This window comes from Tenrec ecaudatus, chromosome 4, assembly GCF_050624435.1.
Source record: "Tenrec ecaudatus isolate mTenEca1 chromosome 4, mTenEca1.hap1, whole genome shotgun sequence".
In the NCBI taxonomy this organism is placed as follows: domain Eukaryota; kingdom Metazoa; phylum Chordata; class Mammalia; order Afrosoricida; family Tenrecidae; genus Tenrec; species Tenrec ecaudatus.
The window spans coordinates 69,428,073-69,449,766 of NC_134533.1; the positions used below are offsets into that span (position 1 = coordinate 69,428,073).

The 21,694-nt window shown below is 61.3% G+C and overlaps 2 protein-coding genes across 6 annotated transcripts; one reads left to right on the plus strand and one right to left on the minus strand.

Annotated features, from left to right (window-relative positions):
- Positions 1-1,751: 1,751 nt before the first annotated feature.
- Positions 1,752-16,457, plus strand: INPPL1 (inositol polyphosphate phosphatase like 1). Of its 5 annotated transcripts, none has more exons than XM_075546217.1 (29): positions 1,752-1,848; positions 2,660-3,023; positions 5,760-5,823; positions 5,905-6,055; positions 6,234-6,354; positions 6,567-6,707; positions 6,913-7,006; positions 7,103-7,192; positions 7,370-7,468; positions 7,589-7,739; positions 7,831-7,937; positions 8,260-8,362; positions 8,453-8,649; positions 8,855-8,972; positions 9,501-9,597; positions 9,890-10,028; positions 10,151-10,250; positions 10,345-10,433; positions 10,713-10,794; positions 10,947-11,036; positions 11,546-11,659; positions 11,753-11,841; positions 12,477-12,564; positions 12,657-12,812; positions 12,953-13,031; positions 13,120-13,263; positions 14,458-15,130; positions 15,380-15,513; positions 15,622-16,457. In XM_075546217.1, exons 2-29 carry the CDS (start codon positions 2,839-2,841, stop codon positions 15,710-15,712), a joined length of 3,786 nt encoding a protein of 1,261 aa, XP_075402332.1. In that variant the 5' UTR covers positions 1,752-1,848; positions 2,660-2,838; the 3' UTR covers positions 15,713-16,457. The 5 variants fall into 5 exon arrangements, with proteins under 5 accessions (XP_075402332.1, XP_075402335.1, XP_075402336.1 ...); XM_075546220.1 differs by having other exon boundaries at positions 13,123-13,263; XM_075546221.1 differs by having other exon boundaries at positions 13,174-13,263.
- A 574-nt stretch (positions 16,458-17,031) lies between these two features.
- On the minus strand, positions 17,032-20,620 carry PHOX2A (paired like homeobox 2A). Its single transcript, XM_075548654.1, has 3 exons — positions 20,404-20,620; positions 18,204-18,391; positions 17,032-17,475 (listed from the first exon to the last, which is right to left on the minus strand). The coding sequence occupies exons 1-3, from the start codon at positions 20,618-20,620 to the stop codon at positions 17,032-17,034; spliced, it is 849 nt and encodes a 282-aa protein (XP_075404769.1).
- Positions 20,621-21,694: the final 1,074 nt, after the last annotated feature.

The following is a 21,694-nucleotide window of genomic DNA, read 5'->3' on the forward strand; positions in this document are numbered from 1 at the left end:
GCTGGTGGGGCAAAAACAATCTCACTGCTGACCAGGATGTGAATGTGAGCAGTTCAGTGGTACGATTCTTGCCCAACTTGCAGGTGGGGAGACCTGGGTTCAGTTCCTGGTCAGTGTAACTTATGGGCAGCCTCTGTCCATCTGCTAGCTACGAAGCCAAGCAGTTTTCTGTAAGAGCTTCACGATTAAGGCAGACTAGGAAGAAAGGTCTGGCTATCTACTTCTGAAAATCAGTCCATGAAAACCCTATGGGCACAGCAGTTGAACCTACGTGGTGCAGGACCAGGCAGTTGTCAATTTTTTGTGCATGATGTCACCCACCATGCATAGTGAGGCATAGGGGCCTCAAAGAGGGAGAGAGCTGATTGGAGGGAACTTCCAAGAGCCTTGAATGGGTCCAGCCTGCCTGTGTCCTGGAGGTGCCGGTAGAAGGGGGTTGGGGCTTCTCTGGGCAGGAGCAGGGCCTCTTCTGGCACCTTTGTCCCCTCTCAGATTGGTAGATAGGTTTGTTCTAAAAGTTTGCAGGATCTCCACGAAACCCAAATAGCAGAAGCAGGCTTGGTCTTTCCTCTCACCCCCACCCAGTGCTTTTCTCCGCACCCGGTGGACCGCAGTTTCCCTCATCCTCAGAAAGGTGCAGGAGTCTGTCTGAGAATCCTCCGCAGGTGGACAGCGGAGCTCGGATTAGAATCCAGGTAGACAGATTCCAAATCCGGAGGTTTTGCCCCGCCCCCCGCCCCGTACCAGGTTAACTTTCCCTCATGCGATTAACCGATGAGGAAAGCCGGCACATAGTGGAGAATGAGCTGCTGGATTTTTGACAAGATCTCGAGACTGGGCTAAGGATCTGGGGGTAGGGGCGGGGGTCGGGGGCAGGCGGGGGGCTGTGTTTATTATGTTTATCCGCTCTGGATAGCCCACAGAGGGAGCCACCTCCGGGTCCCAGTCTTTGTCCCAGCCGGGTTAAACTGTGAATGTCTGAAATGGAGGCAGGAGCTTGTCCAGCCGGACCCAGACTCCGCCAACAGGTTTAAATTCGTGAAGTAAAAGTACTATCCGAGGCTAAAGGGGACCTCGAAAGGGTGGACTGGAGGGGACGGACAATGGGCGGCGGGCTGGATGCCTGCGCCTTTAAGGAGCCAGGGGGCGGGGGGCGGGGCAGGAAGCGGACTCCCCCGAGACGCCGCCGAGGGCTAGACCTTTTTTTTTTGGAGGGGGGTGGGTGGAGGCGGGGCGGGGCGAGCTCCCATCTGGCCACGCCCATTTCCGGAGGTCCCGCCCACCTCGTCCCGCCTGCCGTGGGCGGGAGGAGGTGAGGCCGGGGACCCCAGTGAGCCCCGGGAGCCCTGGGAGGGGCGTCCCGCCCACAGGCGTTAGTTTGTTGACTTGGAGGGAGTCGCTGGGACGGGGGCGGGTGCTAATAATACCCGTGTGTTCAGCAGTCGCGCTTTACAGTTTACACAGCTGTCACCTTCCTTACTCCTTAATTAATAATAAAAATAGCCGCCGCTCGGGAGCGCCCGCCGGATGCCAGGCGCCGTGCCCAGAACTTGACCAGCGCAGCCTCATTGACAGAGCGTAGCCCCATTTCACTGAGCGAGAAGCCAAGGCTCCCAGAGGGCCCGCGACCGGCCCCAGGTCACTCCGCGGCCCGGCGGCTCCGGGACCCAGCGGGGACCCGAGGAGGCGGGGCGCGGTGCTACCCCGGGCTTCTCCGAGCACCGCGGGGGCGGAGCTGCGGGCGGGGCGGGAGACGGGGGGGGGGCGGCGCAGGATGGCCATCTTAAGTGGCCTCTGAGAGTCCAGGACCTCTTCCCCTGGGAAGGGGACACCGGAGCGGCCCCGGAGGTGGGGATCTGCGCGCGACCATTGCGACCCCGGGAAGAGGTCGTGAGCCCTGGGTTTGGGGGGAACTCTGCTAGTTGAGGTAGGACTGGGGGCCTCCCAAGGCTTCACCCCTCAAGGCCCTGGCCTGCGGGTACGGAGGTGGTGCCAGGGAACTTAGCCGAGTGTGGGGGAAGGGCTCCCTGGCCAGGCTGGGGAGGGACTGCAGGGGGACCAGGCTTGGAGGGGAGCGGGATCGGATCTCTATGGGGTACTGCCATGGGATTTGTTGGGAGCCAGACTCAGTGGAGTTTGGGGGTTCAGATCTTAGGGAGCTGGGCTTAACGGAAGTTGGGGGGGTAGTCCGCTCGGATGATGGGGAGAGGGGCGAGGGGAAGTTCGTCCTGCATCCTTCCAAGATTTTGAGCTCCCGAACCTGTGAAAGTGTAGGGGGCCCGGATGGGAACGATTTGGGGTGAATGAGACCTTGATGAGAGTTGGGGGTCTTGTCACTGGGTGTTTGGACAGGCGGCTGAATTCTTGGGGCGGCAGGAGGACGTGACAGCCCAGAACCGGGACCTCGAAGGGACTGGATCTTCGAGGGGTGGTGTGGGGAGGCAGGGTCGTGGTAGAGTTTGGGAGTCTAGTTAGCCCCCCGGGGAGGGTCTCGGGTCCTGTGGGAATGCGGGGGGCTTGATCTCTGCAGAGAAGAGGTTGTGGGCAGCCGCGCTCCGGGCCGCGGGCCCATTGGAGGGGGAGGGGGCCGGTCGCTGGCTCTGCGCTCGCTCTCGCCCCTCCCCCGCCGTCTCCGAACAAACTTTTCTTTCTCTTCAAGTTGAGACCGGCGCTGCAGGCGGCGGCGGCGGCTGCGCGGCGAACGTGGCGGCCTGTGCAGCTGGGCGCGGAACCCCCTGATCCCCGCCGGCGGATCCTGCGGCTGGACTCCGGCCCCGGCCCCGACCCCGGCCTGGGGCGGATGGCTCGGGGCTGCTGGCGCTGAACCCTGCGCGGCTCATGGCCTCGGCGTGCGGGGCGCCCGGCCCGGGGGGCACCGCTCTGGGTAGCCCGGCCCCCGCCTGGTACCACCGCGACCTGAGCCGCGCCGCCGCGGAGGAGCTGCTGGCCCGGGCAGGCCGCGATGGCAGCTTCCTGGTCCGAGACAGCGAGAGTGTGGCTGGCGCCTTCGCGCTCTGCGTGCTGTGAGTGGGGCGGGGACGCCCGGGTGGCTGCAGGCTCTCGGCTGGGGCCAGGGGCTGACTGGTCCGACCCAGTGTGTGAGGACAGTCGGGGGCAACTGGGGCCGTGGGACGCCAGCGCTCTCCAGAATGGGGTCCCTGCCTTTAACCTGGAGCCAAGGTGGATGCAGGGAACACTTCCTGCTCTGTGTCTGGGTGCAGTTTCTGGGGCCTTGTGTGTGGTGCCCTATGGGCAGCCCCCCCCCCTCAAGGTGGAAGGGGTCAGAGGCGTGTGCTCTCCAAGGTATTGTTTATAGAAGGACTGAGTGAGTGGTGGACCTGGAGGGAGATGGAAGCAGAGGGACAGGAAGGGGTGGGAGGGTGCCCAGCCTCATCTGTCCCCATAGGACTGAAGTTGGCTACCTGGCTGGCTGCTGTGAAGAGTGGCTGGGTTAAAGGCAGCTATGGGGAGTAGGGTGAGGCTTTGTCACTGCGTCATGAATCAATGGGTCAGTGTGTGCGCCCCCTGGCTCTGGGGTCAGGCCCGGGCATCTGGCTGCTCTACTCTTGAGCTGTGTCTGGGTGCTGGGCTAGCCCTGGCAGCTCTCAGTGGGCCTGACCCTGTGGCTTTTTCAAAAACTGTGTGGGGTATTGCCTTGGAGTTTGGGAGTCTCCCTGCTGATGGGCTGGGGCACCCTGCAGGCCTCTGGAGTGGAAGAAAGGCAGATGGGAGTTATTAGGGGGCTGCCTTGTTTAGTTCATCTAGTCCTCCTCCGTCCTGTGACCCCCCCCTTCTGTTCTCCTAACACTTTTGGGGGGACATTGGCCAAAGCCAGTGGTTTTCACTTGGGGTTAATCCTCCCCTTCCTTCCAGGGGACATTTGACCCGGTCTGGAGAAAGTTTTGATTGTTTCAACTGGGGTGGGGCTACTGGCACCTAGTGGGTGGTAGCCAGAGGTACAGTCCCCCTACCACAAAGAACCATCTAGACCAAGATGTCAGTAGGGCTGAGGCCAAGAACCCTGGCCCAAGCAGTGGACTTGGAGAGGAAGGGATTCTATAAGTGTCACCACAAGTGTGAGGTCCACCACAAGTCTGGAGGGCTGGAGAGGGACAGCTCAGGCAGATGAACCTAGGAACCCTGCCTCTCTGAGCCATACCCCTAATTAGGGACAGAGGGAGGCAGGTGGTGGTCAGCTGTTGAGTGGGAGGGGGACAGCTGGGGCTTGTGTCTGGGTGAGGGACGTTATTGTCTGAGGATAGAGAGAATTGACTCCATTGCTAGGGGAGGAGGGGTGAAGGGTCTATGTCTGGTGTGCCGTGGTGGGGTAGAGGGCTGTATACTTGTCAGCAGACTCTGGCTGCCCTTTGTATCTCAGGAGCTAGGGAGTAGGACTCTGGCATGGTGGCTTCTTAGCCTTCCCAAGCAAATACTTACTTGCTTCCCCATATATGCCCCCACATGTACATGGATAATATCCAAGGCATGCCCCTGTCCCAGCAAGCAGGAGCAAGCCAACCAGCCGGCCAGGAGACAGGCCCAGGCTTTACATCTCAATTCTATTGTTTTTCCTCTGTGAGTGCCCCCCCCCCACCCGTTACCTCACCTGGAGAATGGGTATAGTACTGTCAGCTGCAAATTGTGAGAATTAAATGAGCTCATGTGTGGGATTCAAAGTGCCTGGCCTTACAGAGACAAAGGGTTCAGTTAATGGGATGGTGTTGTAAACACAGACCCCAAATCCACAAACCAACACACCCAGTTATCCATAGACACCCACTCAGCTTGGATCTGGTCAGCTGACCTTTTAGGGGAAGAGAGAGCCCTGGATCCAAGGGTCTGAGTCTCTTGAACCATGTATCTGGTTCCTCCAGTGCCAACACGAGAGGAGCCCTGGTGGCGCCGTGGGCTCAGACTGCCAACCACAAGACTGGTGGTTTGATCCCACCAGCTGTTCCATGGGAGAAAGATGAGGCAGTCCGAGTCTGTAACCATCCACAGTCTTGGAAAAGCCTGTGGGGCAATTCTCTGCCCTAGGGGTGACTCTGAGTAGGAATCGACTCTGTGACACTCCTGGGTAAGTCCATCCCGAGTGGAGGTGGAGGCAGAGCCAGTCTTCAGCCTCCCACCAAGTGCCGCCTTTGTGGAGGAGGCCTGCCTCAGCTGTCACCTGTTCAGCTGTTGCCACCCCTCTGTCAGTTCCTCTCTTGCCCCTCCTCAGTTCAGGCCTCGTAGAGGCCTGGGTTTCCCATGAGGGGCCCCTTGGAATCATCGCAGTTCCCTGGTGTCTAGGGGAAGACGGGAGAGAAAACCCTAGGGTGATGCCCTCATAATGCCCCACAAAACCACGACAGACAGCAGCGTACACACAGATGGTTGGCGCGCATGTGTGTGAGCACGCTGCCCATATGCAGAGCACACAGACGTTGATTGGGCTTCTGTGAGGACTCTTAATTCTGGCCAGGGGCCCAGGCTGGTACCGCAGCCCAGAGGGGCTGTTTAGACAGCTGTGGAGGCCACAAAAGAACTGCCTATTGCTTCCTGAGCCCAGTGGCGGGTGTGGAGTGTGTGTAGGTCTGAGGGTAATGGGTGGAGGCCAGCACTAGGCCTGTGGAAATGGACTGGACATGCTATACAGCCTGGCTATGTGGTTTTAGGGAGAAGACCTCAAGGCGACTGCCAGGCCTAGGGGCTTAGATTCCAGCCTGGGGTGACAGAACCTGACCACCTCCCCCCCCACCCCCCACCTTTGCCATCAGGTATCAGAAGCATGTTCACACGTACCGCATCCTGCCTGATGGAGAAGACTTCCTGGCTGTGCAGGTGTGAGTTTTGACCTCTGACCCCTAACCTGCCCTAGGGGTTTTATGACTCTGGCTGACACCCGCCCTTGCCTGCCTGCAGACCTCCCAAGGTGTGCCTGTACGCCGCTTCCAGACCCTGGGGGAGCTCATCGGCCTCTACGCCCAGCCCAACCAGGGCCTTGTGTGTGCCCTGCTGCTGCCCGTGGAGCGGGAGCGAGAGCCGGACCCACCCGATGACCGGGATGCCTCAGGTGCTGCCCACTGTGCTGCCCCACCCCATCCTGCCCCCAAGCTCTGCAACACCGCTCCACCTCCCCTTTCTAACTCCCTCCACCCTGGCACCCCCTCACCTTGGAGTCCAGTGCCAGGGTCCTGGACCCTTTGTCCCTGGCCTGCCCCCTACCCCATTGCTGTGACTCTTGTCCACAGATGGGGAGGATGAGAAGCCCCCACTGCCTCCACGCTCTGGCTCCACCAGCATTTCTGCCCCCATCGGGCCCTGCAGTCCCCCACCCGCCCCTGAGACCCCCACAACTCTGGCTGCTGAAAGGTAAGATGACCCCTAACCCCTTACATGAGATAAGAAGTCCCTTTTTGCTCTTGAGAGCTGCCTCTCCAAGGGCCCCTGTGAAATCTCAGCCCCAGAAACCCCGTTAGTCCCCTGTGAGGCCTGGGTAGGGATGGACTAGCGGGTTGGGGGGGGGGGGGGGCAGGCAGGTAGAGCCTGCACCAATTTCATCCCACCCACCCCCTGCCCTGCAGTGCCCCCAATGGACTGAGCACTGTCTCACACGAGTACCTGAAGGGTAGCTACGGGCTAGACCTGGAAGCCGTGCGAGGAGGAGCCAGCAATCTGCCCCACCTCACTCGCACCCTTGCCACCTCTTGCCGCAGGCTGCACAGGTACCTGCCCTGAACCTCTTCCTCTGACTGTCCTCACCTGCTCCCTTCACCTGCTGTGCCAATGCCCTGAGCTGATCTGTGACCCCATGGCAGTGAACAAGCCTATTCCTCCCCGGTGTCCCTGTGTGGTCATGGTGGAGGCTGGGCAGCCCACTCAGCCCCGGTCCCTGTGCTGAAGCTGGGGTGAGGTTCTTGTCTTCCCTAGTGAGGTGGACAAGGTCCTGTCAGGCCTGGAGATCCTGTCTAAGGTGTTTGACCAGCAGAGCTCGCCCATGGTGACCCGCCTTTTGCAGCAGCAGGTGGGACTTGGCGGGGAGCCGGAGGGAGAGGGCTCACAGTCCAGGGCTGGGCTGGGGCTGGGGTGCTCACCTACAAGCCTTGTTCTCTCCCCGCAGAGCCAGCCACAGACTGGGGAGCAGGAGCTGGAAAGCCTGGTGCTAAAGCTGTCGGTGCTCAAGGACTTCCTGTCGGGCATCCAGAAGAAGGTGGACTGACTGGCCCCTGACCGCAGACCCCCATCCACCATTCCCTGCCTGCTTGCCTTGGCCCCACCCTGACCGCCTCTCTGAACCTCCAGTTTAGCACTGATCACAGACAGTGTTAGGCCTGCCTCGTGCCCCCCTGCCCCTGCCACCCCCCTGATCTTGCCCTGCCCCCTCCAGGCTCTGAAGGCCCTCCAGGACATGAGCTCCACAGCGCCCCCAGCGCCTCTGCAGCTGTCCACACGTAAGGCCAAGACCATCCCCGTGCAGGCCTTTGAGGTACATGGCACGGGATGCCAGCCGGGGGCCTCAGGGCAGAGGGAGGTTGGAAGTGAAGGAAGGGTGACCCAGCCCAAAGCCTTGTCAGCAGCCTCCCCACCTCTTGTCCCTGGGCTGCAGGTGAAGCTAGATGTGACCCTGGGTGATCTGACTAAGATTGGGAAGTCACAGAAGTTCACGCTGAGCGTGGACGTGGAGGGTGGGCGTCTGGTGCTGCTTCGGAGACAGCGGGACTCACAGGAGGATTGGACAACCTTCACCCATGACCGCAGTGAGCAGACCACACCTGGGCAGGGAGCCGGGTGGGGCGGGGCCTTCAGGTCTAGGTGCATGGCCCTGTCTGACTTGTCCCCTGACCCCAGTCCGGCAGCTCATTAAGTCGCAGCGGGTCCAGAACAAGCTGGGTGTCGTGTTTGAGAAGGAGAAGGATCGGGCGCAGCGGAAGGACTTCATCTTTGTCAGCGCCAGGGTGAGTGGCAGGTCACGTGAGTCAGGGCCTGCTCTGAAGACCTGGCATTGGGGGGCATAGGGGTCTCTGGGTGGACCCTTCTGGCTGGATGGGAAGAGAGAGGAGGCATGATAAATCATGTTGCCCGCCAGCCCCCTCTCACTTCCCCCTGGCAGAGGTGGGTCTGGCAGAGTTGAGAATATCTTTATTGAGGGTGGGTGGGATCAAATAGGCACTTGGTGAACATACATTGAGCCCCTACTATGAGTAGGGGATACTTGCTGCCCAGCCGGGCATCCCTGGTGGGGGCAGGGGGATCCCTGACAGGTTGCTATTCCCCCAGAAACGAGAAGCCTTCTGCCAGCTGCTACAGATCATGAAGAATAAGCACTCCAAGCAGGACGAGCCCGACATGATCTCTATCTTCATAGGCACCTGGAACATGGGTCAGACCCACGTGCCTGGGGAGGGGCTGGGCGTGGAGAGAAGCCCAGGGTCGAGGCTTGACTCCGCCTCCCTGTCCCCTCCCCATCCAGGAAGTGTGCCCCCTCCGAAACACGTGACATCTTGGTTCACGTCGAAGGGTCTGGGGAAGACCCTCGACGAGGTCACGGTGACTATACCTCATGACATCTACGTGTTTGGGACCCAGGAGAACTCAGTAGGTGACCGCGAGTGGCTGGACCTCCTGCGCGGCGGCCTCAAGGAGCTCACTGATCTGGATTACCGCCCGGTGAGGGGGCCTTGGAGACAGGGCAGCCCTGGGGAGGGGTCACAGGGCTGTCCCTCACTCTAGCCCCTGGGAGATCTCTTCTGAGTCCTTTCTTTCGGGGGGAGGAGGGTCCATCCTCCTCTGGCTGCTCAGGAAAGAGGGGTGGCCGCCACTCCGTCTGACACTGACATACAGGCCAGTGGATAACCCCAAACCTTGTCCCCAGATTGCCATGCAGTCCCTGTGGAACATCAAGGTGGCCGTGCTGGTCAAGCCAGAGCACGAGAACCGCATCAGCCACGTCAGCACATCCAGCGTGAAGACGGGCATCGCCAACACCCTGGGTGAGCACGTTGGGCAGGGCCCCTCTGTCCGCACCTGCTGCTGCCTCTAGCGGGGCCAGGCTCTCCCTGTGATGGTGGGCGGGGGGGGGGGGGGAGGGCGGGTGTCAGAGCTTTGTGAAGCTGAGTCATGCTCCAAATCTTCCAGTTCCACCAGGAAGAGCAGGGCTTCTACCCTCTTTTCATAGATGGTAAAGCTCAGAGGGTTGAGCAGTCTGCCCAAGTCTGCACAGCTAGGAGGGTAGATTAGGGCAGACTCCGGGCGAGGTCTCCTGACTTGCAGGCCCGGGCCCCTTGCTCCGGCGACTGCAGGTTTGGGAGAGCGCGGGGGTCTGTTCACAGACTACCTGCCTCAGGTTTTCCTGACAAAATTTACCGCGGGGGCAGCTGGGGACGTGCTCCGAGCCCTCCTGCCTTGGTCCTTCTGGAGGGCGGTCCACGTTCTCCCTCTGTGCTGCCTCACAGGGCGGAGGGAGAGGCGGGAGTCCTCCGAGGGTAACCCGGGTCGGCCTCTTTCACTTGCCTCCACAGGGAACAAGGGGGCCGTGGGCGTCTCTTTCATGTTCAATGGCACCTCGTTTGGCTTTGTAAACTGCCACCTCACCTCAGGGAACGAGAAGACTGCTCGGTGAGGGGTGCCTTTCTCATAGCCTCCATACCCTGAGCCCCTGTTCTCCCGAGAGCTGGTCTTTCCCCCACACCTCAGCATATGACCTTCCACATCTCTGTCTCCAGGGCCCCCTGCGCCTCCCTTCACTCCCACCTCCAGGCCCCTCTGTCTGTCCCTGTTTCTAACCTTGTCCCCAGCTCCTTTCTCTGGCCTCAAGGACCCCAGTCCCTATCCCGCCCCTGCTCCCAGAGACGTCCTTGCCTTTCCTCCTTTCCCTGAGTCCTGACCCTGGGGACCCCCGCCACCCTAGGCGGAACCAGAACTACCTGGACATCCTGCGGCTGCTCTCGCTGGGCGACCGGCAGCTCAGTGCCTTTGACATCTCCCTGCGTTTCACTCACCTCTTCTGGTTCGGTGACCTTAACTACCGCCTGGACATGGATATCCAGGTGCGGGTGGGGCCTGGCAGGAGCTGGTGGGCAGCTGGGTGGAGGGCAGGGCAGGTAGGTGGGCTGGCACACCTGGCCCTGGCTCAGGAGGGATGGGTCCAGGCTCTCTGTCCTCACGCCAGGAGATCCTGAACTACATCAGCAGGAAGGAGTTTGAGCCTTTGCTCCGGGTGGACCAGCTCAACTTGGAGCGGGAGAAGCACAAAGTCTTCCTTCGATTCAGTGAGTGTGGGATGCCGTGGGTGGTCCCTGTGGGCTCAGGGCCTTCTGAACCCCCAGGTTCTCAGGGCCGTGACCTGCTGCCTACCTTCCCCAGGTGAGGAGGAGATCTCCTTCCCACCCACCTACCGCTACGAGCGGGGTTCCCGAGACACATATGCCTGGCACAAGCAGAAGCCAACTGGGGTGAGCGAGAAGAGCAGGGTTGGCCTTGGGCAAGCCCCCTGCCTCCCAGGGCTTAGTGGGTCTGAGCATGTCTGAGGTGGAGGGCCGGGCCTCTGCTGGTACTACTCCAGCTTCTCCAAGGTCTTGCGGGGTGATCCTGGGTCTGGTGAGGATTCAAGAATGGAGCAGGGTACTATCCTGGTGGGACAGGATTGTCAGGTGTTGTCTGCCTGCGGGAGGGGCCCATGCTGAGAAACCCCCACCTGCTGGCTCTGACCACTCTGCCATTCGCTGCCCCAGGTCCGGACCAACGTTCCCTCGTGGTGTGACCGGATCCTCTGGAAATCCTACCCTGAAACCCACATCATCTGCAATTCCTATGGTCAGAGCTGCCGGATTGGCATGGGGTGGTGGTGGGGACGGGGTAGCGACACTCAGTGTCCAGACACTCACTATCCTGATAGCCCTGGCTCTGGAAGCTGGGGGAGAGAGAGATGGGCTCCTCCCCGACCCCTACTGCTGCTTCCTCCTCAGGTTGCACCGATGACATTGTCACCAGTGACCACTCCCCCGTGTTTGGGACATTTGAGGTTGGAGTCACATCTCAGTTCATCTCCAAAAAAGGTGAGTGCTCCTGGCATGCTTCTGGCCAGGGCCTCCGTCTGTAGGTGCAGGCGGTTGCCTGGTGGTGAGCATCAGTCTGAGGATCCCCAAGTAAGCGTGCGCACACATGTGCGGGAAGGGGGGTGGGCAGGGCAGGGGTGGGCTGTTTCCAAATACTTGAGGTGTGAGGGCCATCCCAGGCATGCATGTCCGGGAAAGCGTACATGAGGGCAAACGCAGACATGACTCTGCCTGGGACCGCATGTGTGCCCACGAGTGTGCCAGGCAGTGTGGGGAGGGTTGATGTGTGCTCCCCGCAGGTAGTTCTGACCCTCAGCCCCTGGACGGCCCTCTCATCCTTGGTTTGGCTCTTTGCTTTGGGTTTCAGGGGTCTCCCTGTTGGTTGCACAGGGTTAGGGTCTCTGCTGCCAAGACCTTTGATTTCCTGTCTCAGGGCTCAGCCTCCCGGTCCTGTTCTTCCTATAACACCCTCCTGCCCTCCTGTCTGCCCACCTCCCCGTGCCCCTCAGGGCTCTCGAAGACCTCGGACCAGGCCTACATCGAGTTTGAGAGCATCGAGGCTATCGTGAAGACCGCCAGCCGCACCAAGTTCTTCATTGAATTCTACTCCACTTGCCTGGAGGGTCAGAGGCGGGGTCCAGGGCGGGGTGTGGACCAAGGGGCAGGGGAGGCCAGAGGAGATGGTGGTGTTCAACCAGGTGCCACTTCCCCACCAGAATACAAGAAGAGCTTTGAGAATGATGCCCAGAGCAGCGACAACATCAACTTCCTCAAGGTGCAGTGGTCCTCGCGCCAGCTGCCCACGGTGAGCTCTATGGGCAGGGCCTGGACTTGGGGGCACTGGCACAGAGAGGCAGATGGCAGGGTGAAGGCGGAAGCCTGTTTTGGGCAGGCCAGGCCCAATGACACCTATTCCTGCACATGTATCTGTTTGGCTTGGCGAGAGTGAGGATCAGGGCACTGGCCAGTGTGGGACCAAGTGGCAGTCTATTCATTCACCTCAATAAATACTCCTGGAGCCTTTTCCAAATGTCAGGTCCTCCACTAGCACCTGAGAATGCAGGACATTAGTGACAGTGGTGTGACGGGCTATGAAAGGCCCAGGCAGAGCTGGGCTGGGCCTGCTAGATGAAGGACTTAGGAATTGCTTGTGAGTGAGTGTAGGAGCCCTGGTGACCTAGCGGTTACATGTTGTGCTGACAACCTCAAGGTCTGTGGTTCAAAGCCACCAGCCTCTCTCTGGGAGAAAGACAGGGCTTTTCTCCTTGTAACAAGTTAGTCTCAGCAACTCCCAGGGCCAGTTCTACTCTATCCTACAGGATCATTCTGAGTTGGCATCCACTTGATGGCAGTGAGGTTTCTGTTTGCTTTACGAGTGAGGGTGGAGGACCTGGGGTGTTGGGGTTGGCTGGCTCCTCACTGGGTCACTCCACTCCCCAGCTGAAGCCGATCCTGGCTGACATTGAGTACCTGCAAGACCAGCACCTGCTGCTCACCGTCAAGTCCATGGATGGCTATGAGTCCTATGGTGAGGTGGGAGGGGTGGCTGTTGGGGACAGGAGGCCAGACCTGGGCCCACCAAGCTTTGGCCATTGGTTTGTCCCTCCGCCCGCCTTCCAGGGGAGTGTGTGGTCGCGCTCAAGTCCATGATCGGCAGCACAGCCCAGCAGTTCCTGACCTTCCTGTCCCACCGGGGCGAGGAGACAGGCAACATCCGGGGCTCCATGCAGGTGCGGGTGCCCACGGAGCGCCTGGGCACCCGGGAGCGGCTCTACGGTGGGGGCTCCAGTGGGCAAGAGTGTGGGCATGGGATGGAGGCCAGTGGAGGATGGGGAGGGGCGCGCATGTTGGAATCCCTGAGATGCTTGGAAGGGGGGTCTGCAGCCATGGCTGAATTTCCCTTCCCCCACCCACAGAATGGATCAGCATTGACAAAGACGAGGCTGGGGCGAAGGGCAAAGCACCCTTGGGGTCCCGGGGCGCTCAGGAGCCCAGGTGAGTAAGGGCCCTGGTAGGTGTCCTGCGCCTGGGAGCTCTGTGTCAGCCCCGATTTCATCTCTTTTTCCCTGTGCACATCCCCCAGCAGGCCAGGGAGCCGCAAGCCAGCCCCCACAGAGGCCTCCTGTCCCCTGTCCAGGTTATTTGAAGAACCCGAGAAACCACCACCAGCTGGGAGGCCCCCAGCCCCACCTCGAGCAGCTCTCCGGGAGGAGCCCGTGAGCTCCAGGTAAGAAGAGGAACCTGGCCCCCACCCCTTACCCCTCTCCATCACTGCCCCACTTTAGCCATGGCACTTGGGGTCTCAGATCCCGGGCACCTCTGCCATCCATGGCATTCAGGCCCCTGGGCCTTCCTTAGGTGTGGCTCCCCAAGTCAAAGGGGGACTGAGAACTGGTTCTCCACGTAGCTCTAGCTCCCTCCCTCCGTGTACACAGACTGAGCTGGAGCCTCTGTTTGGGGAAGGCCCGTGGCATCGCAGGGCTTTCCTGAAGTGCGTTCTGCTCGGCCCTCACTGCCTGACATGGCGCCCCCTCCCAAGGCTTTCTGGTTAGAGGAGTCTGGAACGCTTCGTGCCAGAGTCTGTTAGAGATTCACCGGCCACATTAGTATGAGCTCTGAGCTTATCTCCAGGAAGGAAACCTTTTCCTTTTCTTTTTTTAAAACTCTGTTTAATATAGTTGCCCAAACTTACTGGGCCAGGAAACATTTTCTCTACATAGCAACTTCTACATAGTAACATCGTAAGGAACTGGCATTCTGTGGATCAGACTTTGTTACTTGAACTGAACTGAAACTCCTTGGGGCTTTTTCGCTCCTCTCTCTAGCTGTCATCAGTCACCTTGGTTTAATGCCTGGGCTTGAAAACCACGTACCTGAGCCTTTGAGTGAAGGTCCTCAGAGGACGGACCTTGGGTACCTTTGGTGGCTTCGCTAAGGGTCTTTGTAACCCAGAGACCTTTATTGCCCTCTGATTCTAGCCTTGAGTTTAGGTTTCACTCCACCGAAGTAAGATTTGGTTGTAAGACTTTCATGTGACGTGAAGAAAGTTCTGGAATCTTGGCAAACAAGACAAAGATAGTTTAAAGGAAGCCAAACCGAACCACACTCACTGCCAGCAAGTTGATGGCTGCTGGTGACCCTGGTAGAGGGTTTCCTGGCCTGTAAATCTTTTATGCACACAGTCTCATCTTTCTCCCAAGCTGCTGGTGGCTTTGAACTGTTGACCTTGCTGTTAGCAGCCCAACACTTAACCCACTGGGGCTGATCTATTTATCTGCCTCGCTCCCAGGCCAGGGAGGGAGCGTGCCATGTTCGAATCCACATGCACTGGGCCTGTCGCCTCTTCCACTGGCCTAGGTAGGCTTTCACCTTGGGTTCCTGGATCCCTGGGTCCTGACTTAGCATCCTCCTATGAAACCAGGTTGAAGCCAGAGGGTACTCCAGACCTGGAAGGGGTGGCAGCGCCCCCACCCAAGAACAGCTTCAATAACCCTGCCTACTATGTCCTGGAGGGGGTCCCGCACCAGCTGCTGCCCCCGGAGCCACCTTCAGCCTCCAGGGCTCCTGTCCCGCCTGCCACCAAGAACAAAGTGGCCATCACAGTGCCTGCTCCGCAGCTGGGACGCCATAGGCCCCTCCGTGTGGGGGAGGGGAGCTCGTCAGATGAAGAGTCTGGGGGCACACTGCCCCCTCCCGACTTCCCACCCCCACCACTACCAGACTCGGCTATCTTCTTGCCCCCCAGCCTGGATCCTCTACCAGGGCCGGTGGTTCGGGGTCGGAGTGTGGGTGAGGTCCGGGGCCCACCACCTCCCAAGGCCCATCCAAGGCCCCCTCTGCCCCCTGGACCCTCTTCTGCCAGCACTTTCTTGGGGGAGGTAGCCAGTGGGGATGACCGCTCCTGCTCTGTGCTGCAAATGGCCAAGACACTGAGCGAGGTAGACTATGCCCCTGCTGGGCCTGGCCGCTCAGCGCTCCTCCCAAGCCCCCTGGAGCTGCAGCCACCACGAGGGCTGCCCTCGGACTATGGCCGGCCCCTCAGCTTCCCTCCACCCCGCATCCGAGAGAGCATCCAAGAGGACCTGGCAGAGGAGGTGTGTGGGTTAGGGGAGGTCGGCTGTGCCCACCTAAGGTGTGTGTGTGTACGTGCTTACGTGTGCGCGCGCTGCGCCCTTGGTCTGTGGTACCTTCCACCCCCAGCACTCATTCCACGAAATGATCCCAGCCCGCCCTGCTGTCTTCCCTCCGAGCATGCAGTGGAGTGTGGCTGCCCATAGGTGCCTCCGTGTGTCTGGGTTGTGGGTGTCTTGTGTGCTTCCTCCTGAACCCCCCTATTCCCTCAGGCTTCTTGCCCGCAGGGCGGGCGGGCCGGCGGGCTGGGCGAGGCGGGCATGGGCGCCTGGCTGCGGGCCATCGGCTTGGAACGCTATGAGGAGGGCCTGGTGCACAATGGCTGGGACGACTTGGAGTTTCTCAGGTGGAGGCGGGGCTGGAGGCGGGTGGGATGGGGCTGGTTCTGGGGGCGGGGCTACGGGCATCTCCAGAGCCTGTCGCTGAGCACCGGGTTTCAATTTGCCCTTTGCAGCGATATCACGGAGGAAGACCTGGAGGAGGCCGGCGTGCAGGACCCTGCTCACAAGCGCCTTCTCCTGGACACGCTGCAGCTCAGCAAGTGACGGCGGTGGCTCGAGAAGGCTACGGACTACGCCCGCTTTTGCCCCGGCTCACCAAGGCCCAGCCATAGCCAGGGGTTGAAATGTCACGAGGGTGGGGCAATACTTCTTTCTGCCTATTTATTGGGGAGCCGTGTTCCCCACTACCCAAAATACCCAATCAGTTGAAGCATTGTAATTGGACATCCTGCCCGCCCCTCTTTCCCCACCACCTCTTCCATAGACCTAGGGCTCTGGGTCAGTTGCCACGGTTACCACGAGCCTCGATTACTTTGGTGCTGCCCTCCCTCCCTAGACCCCTATATACTGTCCTAGGGACGCCCACAGGGAGCAGTGGAGTTTGTCTGGGCCCTGCTTCTATCGTTTTTTTTTCTGCTGCTCCCAACAGGGCTTGAACCATAGGGGGAGGGGACTCAGCTAGGACCTCTCCCCGCCCACCCACCTCGTGGGTGCATGTCCGGAAATGAAGGAAAAGCCCGAAGACCGGGCTGAGGTTTATTTAAGTCGCTGGGAGGGAGGGCACCTTAATATCTGGGTGGTCTGGGAGGGCAGGGTCGTCGCCATGATGTGGCAGTCTGCTTCGTCGGAGCTGCTGCCTCTGCCTGGCATAGCGCTCAGCGCTGGTGGGACGCTGCTGGCTGAGCCCAAGGGTTCCTCGCAGGTTGCGACTGAGTTTCGCAGCCACCCGGTTCCCATCCCACACGCTTCCGACGCGATGTCTTCTTCAATAAATTAAGTTTTATTTGGACTGAGCAGAACTCACCTCAATAAATTACAGACAAGTCTTTCAAAGGAAACAAAAAATCAGAATAAAGGGGAACCCCCTTTCTCCCGTGCCCAGGCAGCTGTCCACCGCTCTGGCCAGCCTGCCCTGGGCTCCAGCTGCGGCTGGGGGAGGGAGGGCACACAGGAGGGATGAATGGACCGCCGTGGGTGGGACCCAGGGAAGGATGGGCGGGCACTGTGTGACCCAGCCAGCTTCCATGCCTGGCCACTTCTCCTTGAGGACCCTCCTTCAGGGACAGCATTAGAGACTGGTGTCATCTGATCTCGCTTCCAAGGTTTATGCTACATGAAGGGGCCCCCGGCTGTCCTGGAAGGTGCCCCAGTAGGAAGCATCCGGCTTTGTTGAATAGGGGTGGGGAACGAGGGTGGCCCTAACTTGGTCTCCAAAGTTGGGGCGAGTACCCGAAGGGCCAGAAACGGTAGGTTTGGGGGCAGTGGGGGACTTCCAGGTAGGTAGCCGGGATGGGGAGGGACTCAGGTCCTGGCTGGACGGGGCCTTCTCTGAGGACAGGCTTGGAGCCTCCAGGGTCACGCAGCTAGAAGAGATTGGACTTCAGGGCGGGGCCAGGCTTCCGGTGGAAAGAGGACAGAACCCCCGAGAAGGGCCCTGGTCCGGGTTCTGCCGGCTGCCAGGCCTTAAGCAGCTCGGCTGCGCCCGCGCCGGGCCCACCGCCCCCACCGCCAGTCACGCCAGCCCACAACGGGCCCTTGAGGGGCTGGGGCCCGGGGCCCGGTGCAGAGCCCAGGGCGGCGGGCAGCGGGCTGGGGCTTAGGCGCGGGCTGGCCAGGCCGGGCGCGGGCGGCGGTGGCAGCGAGGCGGTGCTGTCGGGCGTGGGGCTGCACGTGGATTCCTTGGAGTCATCGTCCTCGGATGAGCAGCGCGCCTCGCCCTTTTTGGTACCCGCTGAGCCTGCCGCTCCCTTGGCGCTGGCGGCGCGCTCCTGTTTGCGAAACTTGGCCCGGCGATTCTGGAACCAGACCTATGGGCACGGGGACTGGTCAGCTGTGTCGAGTAGGAAGTCCGCGATCACAGGGGTCCGCCTCGGGCGCCAGCCGGGGGTGAGGTCTTGGTCTGGACCCGGGTACCAGACCATCCCGTCCCAGCCTTGGCTCGGCCCTCCTTGCCTCCCAGCTGGGCTCCAGCTGCCTTTCCTCTAGGGGGTCCCAGGCAGATGGCTCTGGGTTAGGGTTCCATCTCCCTTCCCCTTCCCCCCCCCCCCCCCGCCCTTCACCAGTCTCTGTGGGAGAGGCCCCGCGCCTGAAGGCGGGTGTACTGGGGTCTGTACAGCTAGACCACCAAGTGCCCTCGGCCCCTGTTTGGCCCTGTGCCTACCACTAGTCCAGGGGTTACACAACAGTAGAACCGATGAGGGGTCCTGGGGGGCGCTGGCCGGCTTGTCCCTGCCGGGCTGGGTTCTGAGGCCGCCTAGAGCCATCACCCCTGCACCTCCTGGGTCTCAGCTCCTCCAGCGCAGCCGGCTATGGCCGGGCCCCAGGAGGGAGACCAAGCGGAAATGTAAGCGAGCCTGCGAAGGGCCCAACGGCTCTTGGCGACCTGGGCCCAGTCTTTGGGGAGCTGCTCCCTGGGCTCTGGCGCTGCGCTCCCGGTGGCAGCTCCTCCGTCCCGCAAGCCTTCCAGACGTCCGCCATTAAGCTGTCCATCTCCCCATCTAACTCGCGCACAACGCCCGCGCGCTTGTGCACCTACCTGCACGCGAGCTTCAGTGAGGTCGATCTTGAGCGCCAGCTCCTCGCGCGTGTAAATGTCCGGGTAGTGGGTCTCGGCGAAGACGCGCTCCAGCTCCTTGAGCTGTGCACTGGTGAACGTGGTGCGGATGCGCCGCTGCTTGCGCTTCTCGTGCAGGCCCGACGGCTCCGGGAAGAACTTGTAGGGCACTATGGGTGTGCGCAGGAGGGAACAAAACGTGGTCAGGGGAAGTGGGGACGTGAGGAGCTGAGCATGTCCTCCCCGGAATCCTTATCCGGGTGGTTGGGGGAGGAAATGGATGTTGCCCCTTTCCCCCAGATCTCCTTGTTCTCTTAGCCTCAGGCAGATCTGCTAGATCAGGATCCTCAGGAAACCTAGCTCAGTTCGAAGACCCCCGCGTCCGCGGCAAGTCCTGGGGCCCAAGAACCACTGCAGAACTAGATTTGGAGCCTTGCGGCCACCTGCGCTAACCCACCCTCTCTCAGCCAAGGCCCCCTACCGCTGTTGTCCTCCCCTTATTGTGTCTCTCCCTCCGGCCCTCCTTTCAGGTCTTTCTCTACCCACTGCCAGGTTTCAGCAGCCGCTCACCAGAAGCAAGTCTCCGGCTAGCTAGTCCCCAGTCTCTGCCATTGGGCCCCTTCTGCACAAACGGCTTTCAGCCCTGCCACAGGCGCTGTGCACAGACAAATCTGGGCCCCTTGACGTTGGCCTCCTTCCCAGGTCGATCTCACTCCCAATCGTCACCACCCCTCCCCCCATTTCATCCCTATCTTTCTTCAACTTGCCCCTTCTGGACCACTTTTCTCTTTGTGCCCATTGAAAAAGGCTCTTCTTTTCCCCACTCAGGTGCCTCTATGTCCTTTTATGCTTCTGCCTCCCAGGCCCATGTGGGCTCCACATCCCCCAACGACCCAGCGGCCCCACCCCTCTTCTTTCCAATCCCCACTCCAGTCCCCACTTTCCCATCAATAGTGTTCAGACATTCCTTACCTCTACCCCCAACTCCCACGGGTGTCCCTATATTTTCCAGGGTTCCTGTCTCCTACCCCCAACTCCCACGGGTGTCCCTATATTTTCCAGGGTTCCTGTCTCCTTCATCCTGGTCCCATCTCCTCAGATCCCCATCTCCCTAAGCTTTGTGTCCGACACCCTATTCCTTTCTCCATCTTCCTCATCTCTGTCTCTAATTTTGCTTGCTTCCCACCCCATAATTCCCTCCCCTATTAGCTGGTTCTTATTTCTATGGCCTTGGCCCTGGGGGCTCTCCAGTCTTCCCATCCCTGTTCCTCCCCCCCCCCATCCTGATTCTTATCTGGCTCAACCGCACCTTCCCTGTTTCAGTCTCTACCCCCCTCTCTCTCATCTCTTCAAATTCAGGTCTCTATCTCACCCCCTCCAGTCCCATCAGCTCTAGTTTCCTCCCTAAGCTGGTCCTTCCCAGAGGAAAGGGCACTGGGTGGGGCAGGCTGGAACCCTAACCGGAACAGGGAATGGCCGCGGAGCTCCATTAGGACAGGCTTCAATGAAGATGGGGGCTTGGAGCAAAGGCTTTGGGGATCTGTGGCGGGGAACTTCTGTGCTCTGCAGGAACCTAGCTGGGATAGCCCAGTCTCCAAGAGGACTGAGAAACTGGAGTGGCTTCAGGATCTAGGCCTCATTTTCTGCACAGTGGGCTAGGGCATGGGTTTCCCTGAGGGTGGCACAGGAGAATTTGGGCCTCTGGACAAGGCAGAAGTGGCAGGAGGGGCCTGGTAATGCAGAGACTCTAGGAAGGGTCCCATCAGGACAGTTCAGTTGTTGAAGGGGTCTTTGGTAGGGGGTCTCCCATGGTGTAGAGCTGGAGTGATAAGGCAGGGGTCTGGAAGGGCTAAGCTGAGACCCTCTCACAGAACATCTGGCACCAGGGATGCAGATGTTCGGTGGTCAGTCTTCGCAGGTGGAGCTGGGGAGGGGCCGGGAATTGGACCATGGGGTTATTCTCTTGATCTGTAGTTCATAGGGTGGGTGAACACGAGTGGACCTGACCCTGTTACGAGGAACCCTGTTGTAGAGGGGCACTGGGGGTCCCACGAGGCGTGGAGAATCTGGCCAGAGCAAGGAATGGGGGCAGCAGTGGAAGGCAGTGGCCCTCACTTGAGTAGGGTGCAGGCTGGGGAGTCCGCAGGATTTGGAAAGAGGGTGGGACAGGGGGTGTGCTCACCTGCTGAGTAGGGCGCGGGCTGGTGGTCACGGAGGGCTCCCAGGGCGCAGTTGGAGGAGCCGAGCGCGGGGCAGGGCGGCCCAGCCGCGGGGAAGGCAGGCCGTAGGGGGCTGTACTGGAAGCCTCCCGGCTGGCTGCAGGCGCCAAAGTCGCCATAGGCCGACGCCTCCATGGCCGCCACGCACGAGTCATAGGAATTGAGGTAGGAGTAGTCCATCGGCCCGTAGGGAGGGGGGCGGGGGCGGGTCGGGGTCGCGATCCCGGTCCTGGAGGGGTTCGGGATGGGAGTCCCGGAGCCTGAGCTGAGTACGCGAGGCCGGATCCGAGCGCCCGGGAGTCCGCCCGCCCCGTCGCGGCCACGCTCTGCCCGGGTGTAACGCGAGTGCCGCCCGGCCCGGCCCGCGCGCGCCTTTTAACGCGCAGGACCCCGCGGAGGGGGCGGGGCCTGGGCGGACCAGGCCCCGCCCCCGACCCCCCACCCCGAGGGGCCCCGCCGTCTTGCCGCGGCTCTCGGAGGGTGCGGCGGGGCTGCGCGAGGTCCCATCCCCAGAGGCTGCATCCCGCCCCACCGGGCTGGATCTCGGCGCTCTTCCCATCCCGCCGGGCCCGGGTCCCGACCCCTGCCCGGGCCTCCCCACCTGCGGCCCGGCGCCAGGAGGGCAGGCGGCCCCGCGCGCGCGGCTGGAGTGAAGAAGTTAATTCGATTCGGCGGCCTAACTGAGTTATTCCCACCCGGCGGGGACCGCGGGGGCCGGTCGGGAGAGGGGCCGGGGCCGGGGGCGGGGAGGAGACGGTGGGCGCCGGGGAGGTGGCGCGGCTGCCGAGCGGAGCCGGAGCCGGAGGGCAAGGACAGCACCGGTGAGGAGAGAGGGACGCGGAGACGAGGCTCCAGAGGGAGACCCGGGCGACGAGCGGAGCAGAGGGAGGCGGACCGTGGAGCGGCGCAGGGGGAGCAAGGCGCAGAGACGGAGGGAGACAGGGGAGCCCCGGGCGGGCGGGAGAGGGTCGGGGATGGAGCCGGGACCGAGAGCGGGGCTGGCCCAGGTGCGGCTGCCCACGGGGCTGGGCCGGAGGGCCAGGCCGCCGGGGAGGAGTCGGGCTGACCTCTGGACGGGACGTTGCAATGGGGACACGGAGAGGGAGGGGACAGGACAGGGCAGTGCTAGTGAGACCCACGCATGCCGCAGGACCGTCTCCGAGGCCGGGCCACGGACACACGCGCGAGCGGAGGGGCGCCGAAAGAGAGCCTCTGGAGAGCGCCGAGGGCTCGGGGCGAAGCAGGAGCGCCGCG